Here is a 14,710-nt window from a genome sequence, read left to right as displayed (position 1 = left end):
TGCTGTGTTACTCTGTTCCTTTCCCGCACCGTAAAGGCGCACTTCCATGCAGGAGGGATGCCCATGGTCCAGGGACTGGAGGGACTGGAAGGGCAAGTCTAAATAGGCTTGTGCAGCGGAGTGGCCAAGCCTTGGCTCAGATAGGCGAAGCCCCGCCCATAATATCCAAGCACCGACCAAGTGGCTTTGACTTGAACTAAGTCAGCGTATATTGAAGTCCCCAAGACACTTTCTCCTTGGCTGCAGTCAGAACGGAGCCATGCGCAGCCTGGGCCCTTTGCCCCTACCGGCGGATAAGCCCTTTGACCTGGTCATTCTTTGTATTCCTTCTGGCCTCTGTTTTTCCTAACGAGGTCAGAGGATGCTTCTGTGTGGCTGCCCAGCACGTCGCAGAGGTCCATACTTGTGTCCATGAAGTGCACTCTATGCTCTGGCAGGAATCACCATCGCTACCGCAGGACCCCCTTTGCAACTTAACCACTCTAGCTGTGGCTGCCTCAACCAAAAGGAAAGGGCCCAGCGCGGATGAAATGCTGTCCGGAGAAACAGGCGCACGGCGAGTGCGCAATCTTTACTCCAGCGCGCCCAGGGCTGGCGCTGGGGCTTTCCTGTCGGGATGGAAGCTAGAACCGCCCTCCCCAGAGCCTCCCTGGGAGGGAAGTAAAACCAAGACGTCCCGCCCCGTACCCAAAACGTTACAACCACACAGTTTCGATCCATCTCTCCGCTTCCTGACCCTAGAGGGTTAAATCAGGAGGGTACAACGCCACCCCTTCCTCCTACTTCCCGCCTCCCCCCTCCACCCCCTTACCTTTAAAAAGTTAAAAAATGTCTGCAGTTGAAATCTCTTAAAGGGGCGGTGCTGGTGAACGAGTACTCTTGGCACGAGTCGCTGAGAAGGCTGGCTAGGGGCGTGAGTTCGCTCCACCAGCACCAAAACACTGAAAAAAAAAAAAGAGAGAGAGAGAGAGAAAGAGAGCAAGAGAGGGGGGAAAAAAGGAAAGGAAAAAAAACGGGGGGGGGGGAGGCAGACAGACACACACTTTAGATAAGGACAATTAGTCACCAGTGAGACCCTGTAGGAAGAGAGGTTTAAATCAGAGGGATTTAATGAGGGTGCTCTGTGCCTTCCCTGAAGCCATGCCCTCTAGCAACTCCCGCCCCCCCTCGTGCCTAGCCCCGGTGGCTCTCTTCTTGGCTCTGTTGCTCCATCTCTCCCTTTCCTCCCAAGCTGGAGACAGGAGACCCTTGCCTGTAGACAGAGCTCCAGGTTTGAAGGAAAAGACCCTGATTCTACTTGATGTGAGCACCAAGAACCCAGTCAGGACAGTCAATGAGAACTTCCTCTCTCTGCAGCTGGATCCGTCCATCATTCATGATGGCTGGCTCGATTTCTTAAGGTAAGGCAGGGGCTTCCATGGATCATTTTTTTTTTTTTTTAAGTAACACCCCCCATCCCCCATTCCAAAGGGGGAAGAAGAAGAAGAAAATAAGCCAAGCGCATCTCACAAAGAGAAGAAAAGAGGTTTTCCTTCTCCTGGAATATTTGCTGTGAGGCTTTAACTGGTGATTGAGAAAAGCAATGTTTTCTATTAAGATGCACATGTTTGCAATGCAGAAGGCATTTCAGAAACTTATCAGTTATGACTGAAAAAATGTTGTGCTTACATATACCCACAATTAGCCTCCCTGTCTCCTTCTGAAAAAGAAACAAGAGGTTCAGGGCAGTTACAAAAGTGAAGAAAAGGTCTCGAGCAACAAAGACCCGAGAGGAATGGGTGCGTGTGTGAGAGAGGGTGTGTGCCTGTGTCTGTGAGTGTTCAAGCGGGGGATAGCACGAAAGTGGAATTTTCCACGAAAAGATCGATTTGTCCGTTCTCTCCCACTCCCAGACAGAAAACGAATTTAGGCAGAGGCTTGAGCGGTGGGCAAGTTAGATCGGATATTTTAAGTTTTCTTTTATATACTCCGCTGTCCTCTCCAGACTTCAGGACTTTGTAAGAGGCTTTTTTATAGACCGAATGGCCCCCCAGTCCCTCCTCCTTAAATCTCCTGCGGTAACTGCATAGTTTGGTTTTTCTTTAAAGAAAAAAAAAATTCTCGCTCCAGTGATAGGGTATATAAGCAGAGCGGAAAGGGTCCTAGAAATACTCCGGGGATGTTTCAGAGGTCTGAACCTGGCACCAGCGGATAACCGAACCGCGTGGTTTGTACCATGGACTCCCCTCTTATTCAAGGGCTTGGAATCTAATTGGGCTCACTCTCTCCCTGGGTTGTTACTGTGTAGCAGTTAGGCAACTAATCAGGGACAGTTGCAGTGCAAAAAATAAATAAATCGTCTGCAATGTCGAATCCAAGTGTTGAGTTATTAAAAATTCCCTCCGAATGGGAGCCTCAGCTGTGGGCTCCCCCGAAGAGCCCTGAGCGCTCTCCCAGTCCCACTCTTCTGCCGGGAGGCCGCGTCCGCCGCGCGTCTTTCGTGAGTATCTTTCACTCCTTTCGAAATCCGCTTTGGTGCTGGCGCGCTCTCGCCCTTCGGTTGTGCGGGACCGCCGGGGCCTCGGCCGGGTCAGCGGACGCGGCAGGTAGCGGGAGGCGCCACGTGGAGCACTCCTTCCACGTGGAGCACTCCTTCCACGTGGAGCGAGCGTTGCAGGAGGACCAACGGCTGGTGTTGCTGCCGCTGCGGTCGTTTGTTTATGCCCGTGCCTCCGCTGGGAAGGCGGGAAGAGCTCCGCGCCGCCCGGCGTCCTCCTCGGGCCCTTGCAACGGAGCGCGTCTCTAAGCTCGTGTGTTGGTGGGGGGCGACGGGGTTTTCCGAAATACACGCCCCACCTGCACTGCACTACTCCAGCTGCGCGGACGCCCCCAGGCTTCTTTTTCCTACCTTCCTTTCTTTTTAAACCATCTTGTTAAATGCTTGCTGCAGAAAGGATTCTGGTAGGAAGCTTTTCGGGGAAGAAGCCGTGGCGGGGCGCATTTGCATTAGCTGTACAGGCTTCCGGACGGACGGTGGTTGGAAATGCCTTTTCCGCGGGGCCGCACTCGTGCCGAGGCCTCTGCCCGCCGCGGGCCCGCGCGACGCCCAGACGGCGCCTGCCCCAGAACGCAGTCTTGGAGTCCTCCGCCAGACGTTCCCGGCCACCGGGCTTCTCGGTGCGGCAGTGCGCGGCTTTCAGGAACTCTCCGAAATTGGAGTCCCCAGCTTTTTTCTCTCATACCCACCTCCGTTATGATTCTCTGTAATTTCTCCATTTGGATTTGGATTTTCAGGACCTGAGCCAGCAAAGCGTTAAAAATAACTTACAGATCCAGATTCAAATTCTTTGGTGCTAAGAGCACTTGCACCGCTCCTTCGTCACCCCTTCCTGAAGTAGCGGTTGGCTTTTAAAACTGCTTACTTATGGAAATCCTGAACCTAAATAAACGTAAATGCTGGTGTTCTGATGCTCCTCGAGTGCCCTCAGACGGGCAGGTCCACATTTCGGCAAACTTCACTTTTCCAAGAGTTGGCTTCCAAAGGGCGCCACGAAAAAGGTGGAGTTGAAGTAGAGTGGAGAGGAGGATGTTACCCCTCCTGAGAGCCGGCTGAATTATTTTAGGGCCCAAAGAGACTTTGCTTTTACCGTGCAAAGCCCGGATGGGGAAAGTTCTCAGAAAAGCAGGGATTTACCCCGGCAATCTCTCGCCCAGTGTTAGGGAGATGGATGCAGTTGTTACACGACAGTAGTATTAAAGGAAGATCAACTTTAGCATTAAAAAAAGAACCAACCTGACCTCAGGTACCTGCTCTGAAAGAAAGGAGGCCTGTTTCACCTTCTCCACTGAGGTTGCAGTGCCCCTGGGGCAGGGGATGCAGATTCCGGCTTCCAGCCTGTAAGTTTGGCAAAAGTCGGAGCTCTGCAGTCCACGCGCTGCGCGTCTCCGCCAGGAGCGCTTTCCCGGCAGTGGCAGAAGCTGGGCGACTGCGCCTAAGCCCCGTGTTCTCAGCAGCAGTGCCCCCCCCTCGGCCCCCCACACGCACTGCATTAACAAACAGACTAACCGACTGGGAAGAAGTACCTTTGGCGAGCGGCGTCGGGTTGTCTGAGGGAGGGGGCCGCGGCCGGCTGGGCGCAGGAGGCGTAGCCCGGGGAGCCAGGCGCACGCGAGACGCCGGGGCCCGCGCGGGTGGCGGGCTGGGGCTGACACGGCCCGTAGCCTCGGCCGGGTCGCTCTCGGAGAGTGGGGAGAGAGCCGTGGTCGGCGCTCCGCTCCGGGTCGCCTCTCCTCATCCCGGATCCTTTTCTCTCTCTTTCTGTACCCCTGCAGCTCCAAGCGCCTGGTGACCCTGGCTCGGGGACTTTCGCCCGCCTTTCTGCGCTTCGGGGGCAAAAGGACCGACTTCCTGCAGTTCCAGAACCTGAGGAACCCGGCGAAAAGCCGCGGGGGCCCCGGCCCGGATTACTATCTCAAAAACTATGAGGATGGTGAGAAACAACTTACTTCCAGTCTAGCGGGATGGGGGACGTTTGTGGAATAGGAGCGAACTCTTGCTGTGTGTGTGGGGGGGGGGGGGGGGGGGAAGGTGGGTGGGTAGCCGGCTTGGAGGAGAGCCTGGTAGCAGCTCCTCGGAAAAGCTGGTAGCTGCGGGCTAGGGGACACTGGAGTGTGGCGCTTCTGACGCGATTACGCAGAGGGGGTCACCAAGTTGTCCTGGTCCAGGCTGCCGGCCTTTCGCTGGGCGGCTGCGCTCCAGGGCCGAGACGTGGTGGCCAGAACAATTAGCAGGCTGGTCCTGTGGGGAGATTAGCGGGTTTTTTGAGAAAATTCAGACAAGTTCATAGGCTACTAAAGGATCAGGGTCACGTTTGATTCCTAAAACTCTAGAAAAAAGTGCCTTTCTGTTTTTTTCTTATTTCTTGCTTTCCTGAGATGAGGATATGGGTGATTCAGCCTCTTTTGAAACCCACTCTAAAGTTTTGTGGATAATACCTTTTAGATTGGACCTTTGTTAGGGGATGTTTGAAAATCTCCACAGTGGGTTCTCCTTTAGACTGCCTGATGTCAGAGTCGCATTTTTTTTTTTTTTCTGTTTTAAAATGAGATTGTGTAAATGCCAGCCTTCTTTCTTGCCAGGATCGAGTAGTTAAGTGTTGGAAGGGCTTTGAAAACTCCAAATCATATTACAGTGTGAGAGACCAATCTTTTTAGGTTTGAACAGTCTCATTTTTACCAGGAAGAAATGAAAATGGCATTTTAAAGTTTTGTTTAGAGGGTATAGTATTAATATATATGAACTTTCTTTGCGGAGAGGGGGACATAAGTCTTTCAAATAGTCAAGATGGGAACTGGTGGGTCCTCAGCTATGAGGCTGTTTAGATTGTATAAAAGAGGTATTGGTGTCCATTCTTGGAGGGTTATCTCTTCTCTGCTGTCCTTTCTCATAAGTGAGCCTCAGTTTTATTTTTAAAGGGCTCAAGGACAGGTTCTTAGAGCTCCCTGGATTTTGTTACATCTTGTCCTTGTAAATCAGCAAAACAAGGAAATGTCGTTGTATATTCTGGGGTTTCACTGAATGGGAATTCTGGAGAGATATATTTCAAGAGTGGCTGAGAAACTTTTTTTTTTTTTTTAAGTGTCAGAATGGAGAAGGAGCAAAGCTGAGACTTCTTGAGTTTAAAGCAAGAATAGGACTTACTCATAACATTTGCCAAAGTGTATAGGAGTTTAAGGTGACATCTTTTCAAAGGTAAATGTCATTACCATAAAAATGTGGATTGCAATAGATTTTGCTGTCACTTAGCATAAAATGCTGAAAGGTAAAAGCTAATCCTGAACAGCAGCTCTGATGGTAACTTGACCCAGGGCCTTATAGCTTCCAGGGTCACTGTCAACTCTGTGCTCAGACATGAGAAGGGAGAGTATTACTGGTTTTCCTGATGAAACAGCTCTGGTTTGAATCCGTGTGAACTACTTCTTTGGTTTGTGGAAAAATGTAGAAGAGCCCCAAGAACCACTGACCATTATAAATTATAGGAATTGGCCTTTTTCTCCCAAACATGTACCTAGGATTATATTACCAATTCATTGAGAACATGAGATCTGCTTAAAATGAAGGATACAATTTGTTTCCCTTTGTGAAAGGAGAAAGTGGGCATCATGGGGAGAAAGGAAATTGGCAGAAAGCCGTGCCCCATAAAACTTCATAGCATTTAGAAAAAATCAGAAATCGAAAAGATCTAAGAGGTCATCTTCAATCTTCCCACCATTTCAGGGGCCAGTACAGGATCATTCCATATGGAATCCTTTTCTTGTTTTGTCCAACCTGGTATTAAATATCTCTAGGAATGTAGTTTTTATCACACTTATGGGAAAGAGTTCTTCTGTCCTGTAGGTTTTTGCCAGCATATTTATCCTGAATTTTTTTTTTAAATACAGTATTCTCTAAATATTTATGACTATTTCTTTTTCTTTCTTTCTTCTTTTTTTTTCTTTTTTTTGCATTTTTAAGACCTGTGTCTTCAAACTAATTTGTCTTTGGTGTGAGTGTCAGCTTCAAAAAAAAAAAAAAAAAAAGGTTTCCTGATAGCTGTTTTTTATCTAGACTACCTGGATTTAATTCCTTTAAAACTTTCTTTAAAGTCAGTACTTCCAGACGCTAATCTGTTTTATTGCTCCTAGCTGAACTCATTTTGATTTATGTCTCTCCAGTAATAAGATGCTCTGAACTATGTCAGTATTTGAGACCTTAGCAGAGTTAAAGAGAGTAGGAGTGCCCTATTTCTGCCCTTTGATGCTCAGATATCCTTAAATCACCCATATCGTCTTTGTTGTTGCATGTTGCATTACAGAATTTAAGGCAAAAATGTTTTCGGTATAGCCTTAGTAATTTTGCAAACATTATACTTTAGTTGTCACTCTTTATCCAGTGATAATTATCTCATCATGAACATCTTAAAAATAATTAGGTCTTCTTAGCAAATGGCCCTGTAATAGGCACTTGGGCATAAGCACCTTATTAAAAAAAAGATGTATTGACTTAAACATGATACAGAGTAATGACATACATTTTGAGTAATAAGATACCCTACTGGCAAATTATGAAATTGAATGCTATAGTTAAGAGAATATGGAATTTGGATTTAGAAAGCCTATATTGCAGGCCTCACTCTATCACTTTTGATGGTGTGGCCCTGGGCTTGCTGCTTCTCTGTAGCATATGGATGATGATAATACCTGCTGTGCATTGCTTCTGTGAGGCTTTTAAGAAGTAATGTGTGTAAAATACTGTGTCAGTTACAAAGCACTATATAAAGACTAAGGATCTTACTTTTATTAAGGGCAATTTCAGAATATTTATAACATTTAATATTTTAAGGTGGGATTAAGGAGTGAATAAGATTTGATGAGACAGAAATTTATACAGAAGAAAGGAGATAGAATTGGGGAATTGGTAAAAAGGATTAAGTGAATATAGGGAGAATTGTTTTTAAGGGACCCAGGTAGAGAACAGGGTGGCTTACTTTTTTTATGGTAATGAGACAAGAGACTAATCTTTAGTTTTGTTATATGCTAAGAGTAAAATGAACCAATAGTACTTGGGTAAAATACACTTTTATAGTTAATGTATTCATATAACCACCTTGCTGTGATTTGTTGTTGTTTCCCTCTGAATTAATAGGGCAGTTAAGTCAAGTGGCTTCTATTTTCCAAATACTTTTAAGCACTTTAATGCCACTGCATTTTCTCTAACTTTCTAAAACTATTGTTTACGTATCACTTTGGGATGGTCTCTGGTTACTCTTTTAATACAGTTATCTACTCTATGCTTAGGCAGCTTGAATTTCATACAAACATGGTGATGATGGAAGAAATAAAAATAGGATTGTTTTTTTATACCTTGGAATCTTACCTTTTTCCTTACCTTTTGTACACACCATTTTTTTTTTTCAACGTTTTTTATTTATTTTTGGCACAGAGAGAGACAGAGCATGAACGGGGGAGGGGCACAGAGAGAGGGAGACACAGAATCGGAAACAGGCTCCAGGCTCTGAGCCATCAGCCCAGAGCCTGACGCGGGGCTCGAACTCACGAACCGCGAGATCGTGACCTGGCTGAAGTCGGACGCTTAGCCGACTGCGCCACCCAGGCGCCCCTGTACACACCATTTTTTATGCACATCAAAAGCCAGCTTAATATCTAAAATATCATACATATTATATCACTCTTCTCAGAATTTCTGATTATTTTTGGATTGCTTTCAGAAAATGTTCAAACTCCTCAACTTTACATTCAGAGCCTTTCACATTTCAACTTCAGCTTACATTTTGGATCCTGTGTTTTCATATACTTTTCATTACAGTCCTTGATTTTCATTGTCTCCTTAAAGCACCCTCATTATTTCAACCCTATACCTTTGTTCAGCCAGATATCTCTGCTTCGAATGCCTTTCTCTTGGCTCTGTTCAAGTCTCACCCCCTACCCAATTCCTGAAGGCCCATTGCAAATGCCCCTTATTTTCCCAAGGCCTTTCCTGAGCATGTCATTGTGTAGTGATCTCTTCTTTCTGTGGACCATTGTAGCTTTTACTCTTTATGTTGTTCTTTTTGGCTCCTTCTGCCTTGTTTTGCTCTTTAACTTTTCACATGTATATGAAAAGTTTTCCTTTCCATTAAATGCTTTACCTTTTCAATTAGAGTTCACATCTTTATAGGAAGGGACCATATCTAATTATTGTCTATTCTGAAATGTCTAGCATTATATAGAGCTTCGGCAAATATTTTTGGATATATATTGGGTTAAGAGCACTGTTAAAGCCCTAGGAAAATGGAGGTGATTAATGAAGAAATGAGTGAATCAGTATATGAAGATTCTATTCCTTTTTTTACTTTCAATGCACAATCTTATAAGTCCATTCTTAATACTTATTTTAATGACATTCTTCATTATTTTAACCATGTACTCTTAAGTAGTCTAAGTCATCTTGGTTTCATGCTATGCATTAAATCAACCTTACCACCTGGTTTAAAGCCTTGCACTGGACCTATACTGTTTTTATATTGTATCTGCTTCTTCTTTGCCTTGACTTTTGCTTTTCCTTGTTAGCGTCTTATATAGTTTTATGCCTGATTTTCCAATTCCTGATTTAATAGTTCTTTTTCACAAACTTTGAAAGTTGTTTTTTTTAATCTCCCTCATCTTGAAGATTTTCTCTTCAGAGACCTTCTCAAATTCTAAATGATGAATGTGAGTGCACTTTATACACTCTAAGGCACTATATGACTATTATTATTGTTCGTCTTTCTCCTGAAAGTTTTCCCAGTTTTATAGGTGAGGTCGTTAATTCTTTTTCTTTCTATTTCCTTTCCATCAATCAAGACATAAGACCTAAGAATAGCACAACTGCCAAAATACATATTTGCTTTGAACTTCCCTACCTTTTACCATCTCATTTTATTTCACAGAAAGGTTTCTTGAAATTCAATTACATTTAACAGGTATTTATTGATTATCTACTCTGTTAGTTTCATGCTGGGCAAAGAATGGCAGAATATTGAGATAGTGTCCCAAATCACCATTAGAACACGACAGTAATAATTGCTATAGGCAAGATCTACTAATCAGTGTTAAAATAAGTAGGTGAGACCTTAACATAAAACTGGATATTTGCATAACTTCAAAGCATGTCTCCCATAATATATATTAATGAGTTGTTGTGGTGGTTTTAGTTTGTGTCCACAAAATCTTCTTTGTCTAGGAGGTAGAACGTAACTTTTGTCCCTGTAAGTGTATGCTGGATTTGATGATTTGCTTCTGAAGAAGAGGGTCTGTAAAAAGGAAAAAACTAACTTGACAGTAGAGAAGTGGACAGACATCATTTCAACAAAGTGATCAAGCTTAATATAAACAGATAAGTCATGTTGATAATCATGTATTCCCTGATAAGATATGATGAGAAGGCACATCACCTTTATGATATTCTTTGCAAGAATTTCTAATAATCTGTAATTATGAAAAACACTAGTAAAACAAACTGAAAGACATTCTACAAAATAACTGACCTATACCCTTCAAAAGACACTGTCCCCACTGTCAATGAACTAATAACTTAATTAGTGAGATAATGTTTATACTGATAAAGCTTAAGAGTAACTCAGAGACAATATGGAAAGAAGTACTAAGTGAGACATAATAGTTTGCCAAGTGTAACAGGAAAAGTAGAGATGAATATGGGCCAGATTTCAATAGGAGTTAGGTTGGGCCTTGTGAAAGATAGGTTTAGGCAGGTAGAGACAAGAAGAGAGGACATTTAACTGAAGGGAAAGAGCATGAGGCAAAGTCTAAATATGTGTTTGCGTAGTAAGGAGACCATCCTGGCTGCACAGAAGGTACATGTTAGGAATTATCTTAGTTCATGTTGCTACAACTATGTCATTTTTCTTAAAAAATTTTTTTTTTTAATGTTTATTTCTTTTTGAGAGAGAGAGAGAGAGAGAGAGAGAGAGAGGGACAGAGCATGAGCAGGGAAGGGGCAGAGAGAAAGGGAGACACAGAATCTGAAGCAGGCTCCAGGCTCTGAGCTGTTAGCACAGAGCCCGACACAGGGCTCAAACTCACGAACCGTGAGATCATGACCTGAGCCGAAGTCGGACACTCAACTGACTGAGCCACCCGGGTGCCCCATATGTCATTTTTCTATAGAAGCCTATTTGCACATTTTTTTGTTAATTCAGAAATGTTTGTATTTAAAAAATATAAAAAATAAAGTACATCTTAGAAATGATTCTAAGAAAAGCTCATATTATTAGAATTATGTCTAAATTAAGTTTTAAGAAGTTCTAATGTATTTTTGTTAGCTCCAAAATATGTAATTGAAGAAGAAGAACAAGGAAGTACATGTTTGAGGGAAAAAGTTGGTTGGGTCAGTCTAGATTAGATTACAAGAATCTTGAGTTTTAGGCATAGCAAAATAGTATTGTTCCTATAGAAAAATAGAGGCTGTTATAAGTTCTCTTATTCCATTGAAGAGGAGAAGGACATGTTTTCAACATGGGCAGTGACCCTTGCCCTCTTTTTAAAATTACTACACATGTTCACATACTCTAGCTGAAGTGTTTTATAATTGTACTTGGTGAAGTTTGAGTTATGAATCATGATTGAATTTAAAATTGCACAACTTAAAATTTAAATTTAGGGTATATAAAAGGCTTTGGAACTTGCTTGATAAGTTTTACATTATCCTTCTTATAGAATAATAACAGGCTAATATTTTATAATATTCATTCATTCATGAATTTACTCATTGAGCAGGCATCTAGTTCCTCTTTGACACAGAGGCTGAGAAGATGAATGGGGCCGAGGCATTAATGTCAAATTACACACTACTGATCTCTTGTCACTTTAGCAGTCGCAGCCAAAAGCAGTTGCTGGAGATTTTTAGGCTGAAGAAAAACTTCCAACTTCTTCATTTGGTATTTCATGATTTGTCTGCCAGCAACTTTAGAAGGATTTGATTCAATTTAATATTTTATTAAAGGGTGTCAGAAATCACCTGAAGTTTTATATATGTTTTATTCTGCCTTTTAGAAACAAAATGGATGCATTTTCTGTAATGTTTAAAAATTTGGTACCCAAGTCCCGAGTGCTAGCTGAAGCTCACTGTGAATTTGAATATGGCATCTCACAAAGATGTAGTCATCCTCTCATTTAGGCACAACTTAATCATTGTGGCCATCTGTAGAGTGCTGAAAGTGGTAGAGATTAGGAAACTCTGGGATCTGTTACAAGTAAAGGTAGCTTGGTTAATTTCAGGGAATCAGTCCAGTAAATAAACCTTACAGTCACAACCACATTTGTATAATTTATCACCTGGTCATTGGGATCAAAGGTAATGCAGACAGTTATGTGTTCCTGAACAACACAATTGTGCTACTCTTGCCAATACGAAATATCATTTCTCTTGCCAAATGAGTTTAAATTGTCTCTCCTGTTTTCCCAAGCCCTCCTGATGGGATGAGTACTTCATAGAAGAAGAGACATTTCTTTCATGATTCCCTGGGTCTGATCAGGCTGCCAGTCACATGGTCTGGGTTCCTAGAATCAGGAGCCTCTTCTGTGAATCCTTCATCAAAATGGATTAACTTCGGTGCTTTGTAGTGCCCTAATCAAGTTTTCAGCTATCTCAGTCTATGAGGCAGTGGATTGGGAACACCGAAAGGTGTGTGTGTGTGTGTGTGTGTGAGAGAGAGAGAGAGAGAGGGAGGGGGGATACTAGCATGAGAGAATTTGATGTGTTTTATTTCTTGCACTCATCTGTGGATAGTGATGTAGTCAGGGTAAATACATATTTCTAGATTAGTGGCTGGTGTAAGAAGGTATAGGTACCTTGTTGAACTCCGCTGTCCTTTGGTTTCATGATTTGGTTGAGTGAGGTTCAGTTCTGTCAGTTTTCTTCAATTTAGTATAGTGAAAAACTGTAATTTTGCTTAATTTAATAACGTTTTAATATAATCAACTCTCTGCCAAGCTTAGTGCTAGATATTGGGGCTACCAAGAGGAATAAAGCATGAACTGCAGTCTCAGGTGGGCTTGCCTGGAAGGTGCTTACTGAATCGGTGGGCTGGGGTGGCCAATCGTCCCTCCCCCCGAACCTGGATGCTTCAAAGCCACATGCAGGGTTTGCACTCAGCCCCCTGCCAGGTCTGGAGGCTGGGCACGTTGCAGCCGGGCCGGGGAAGATTGGTCCGAGCCAGACTTTGCACAGCAGACCACGTCCTCGGCTCCTCCTCTCCCCCACCTCGGGCCAGCCCCTGACGGTTTCTACGAAGAAATACTCCCCCCAGTATTTTTACTATGTCTGTAATTTTCCTGTTTTATATTAGGAAAGAAAACTATGGTCTTGTATATTTGTAGAATTTCAGAGTGGTCTCAGTATTATCTCTCTACTTCAGTCAGATTAATCTTGGCTTAGTCCCTCCACTTTGCTTATATATCCTCCACCTTGAACATTCCTCTTCCCTCTTGAATTGAAAATTTTACTTGTCCTTCAAAGCTCTGCCTGTCTTTTCTCTTATTAAGCCTTCTGTTAAGCCAATCCCCATTCATCCCTCCTCATTTTCTGAATTTTTCTGAAATTCTTCTCTGAATCTCATTTAGTCCAAGTGCCCCAGAATTGACGTTTGATTAACTTAAGCAGACATCATTTTTGTCTCTAAGAATTTACAATCAAAACACACTGGTATTGACACACATAAAAATCCATATAGAGAGAACTATCAACCCACTGCATGGAACAGACACTTTAAGTCAAACAAAGTGTTTATATTATTTACAAACCTTAATACATGTGTTTTGCTTTTTATGGCAAAGAATAAAGAGTAAAAAATGTAAGCTGCATATAGGAAAGATGGAGTACATAGCTATATGTATATATTTGTATTGAGGATGTTTGTATTGTTGGGGATTAAACCAGTGTCTTATTCTCACTTGCCCTGGAAAGGCAAAAATGCCTTGAAGTATCGAAGGTGAGATTGGAAAGCTGAAAAAAGGTAAATTGCCCAGAGTTGTGGCATACTCTGAAATAAGAGTGGATATTTTTCTGTAGCTTAATGATAGTAATGATATATTAATAATATTACTTAATGTTATTGAGTGCATATTATGTGCCAAATATTATTTTAAGGAATTTACATGCATTAACAAATTTAATTCTCTTATCAATCCCATGAGGAAAGCACTGTTTTTTCCCACTTGACAGATGGGGAAACGAGGCACAGAGTGGGTAACTTGCCAAAGACCACCCAGTGAATGAGTTGGGTGACATCAGTTATTAAACCTGCAGGCTTAAATATCTTTTCAGACACATAAGACATACAAGAAATAATAACAACGAGAACTAGATAGGATACAGTCAAATGTTAAATGATGTAGGACAAGCTGTAAGGACTACAAGAGTTGAGAGGAGGTTAAGTGAGAGCTAGAGTAGTCAGGACAGGTGCCTTAGGAGGAGTGCTCTTGACCTGGCCTTGAGGATATATAATAATAATGCGAATAATAGCTACTGTTTGTTGCACTCTTAACTGTGCTTTACATATGTTACTTCGTTTAGTTCTTAAATCAATCTGATGAGAAGCCTTGTGTGTGGGTACGAAGAACCTGAGACTCAGAAAAGATGTGATTTGCTCAAGGTCATAAAGATGAGTAGTTGGTAGAGCCGTAATTAGAACCTAGTCCTGTCTTCTCTTTACCCTGCTTAGGTAGGAGAGGGGTCCCGTCTTTGACTCATTCATTGTGCTATTCATTCATCCATTCATCTGTCTGGCACTCAAAAGCCCTATGTTAAACATTGTCAGTCATTAAAAATATGTGTGCCATAGGCCTTCCCATGAGGATAATTGAAAGTCTTGTGGGTTAGAACACAAAATAGTTGTTAGGTAAAACAACAAAAGAATGTAATCATAGACATATGAACAATTGAAAGAGATGGTTGTCACACTTTATGACGTATTGAAGTAATAGAACAACAACTGAGCTAATGTGGAATAGAACTTACTAATTTCTCTGGGCAGGAGGTATTTTTTGAAATGGATGCATTGAAGAGAATAATAGAAATGGATAAATAGTGTTATTGACATAAGGGAAATGGCAGGATAAAAAGCAGAAAAATAAGTATATTTGAAAAAGTTGTTGGAAGGTTACAATCAAACTGTTGGGCAGTTTTAGAATTATT

At 42.7% G+C, this 14,710-nt stretch overlaps 1 protein-coding gene across 2 annotated transcripts in view; it reads left to right on the top strand.

Moving 5' to 3' along the window:
* The first annotated feature begins 1,110 nt into the window (after positions 1-1,110).
* Positions 1,111-14,710, top strand: part of HPSE2 (heparanase 2 (inactive)) — a 666,791-nt gene continuing 653,191 nt past the window's right edge. For both annotated transcript variants that reach the window (XM_042960186.1, XM_042960187.1), the window contains exons 1-2: positions 1,111-1,400; positions 4,312-4,469. In XM_042960186.1, coding sequence (XP_042816120.1) covers positions 1,111-1,400; positions 4,312-4,469 — 448 coding nt within the window. The remainder of the gene's footprint in view (positions 1,401-4,311; positions 4,470-14,710) is intronic.

The sequence above is a fragment of the Panthera tigris genome, chromosome D2 (assembly GCF_018350195.1).
Source record: "Panthera tigris isolate Pti1 chromosome D2, P.tigris_Pti1_mat1.1, whole genome shotgun sequence".
Lineage (NCBI taxonomy): Eukaryota > Metazoa > Chordata > Mammalia > Carnivora > Felidae > Panthera > Panthera tigris.
Note: the sequence above shows the minus strand (reverse complement) of the source record. Positions and strands in the feature narration are given on the sequence as shown.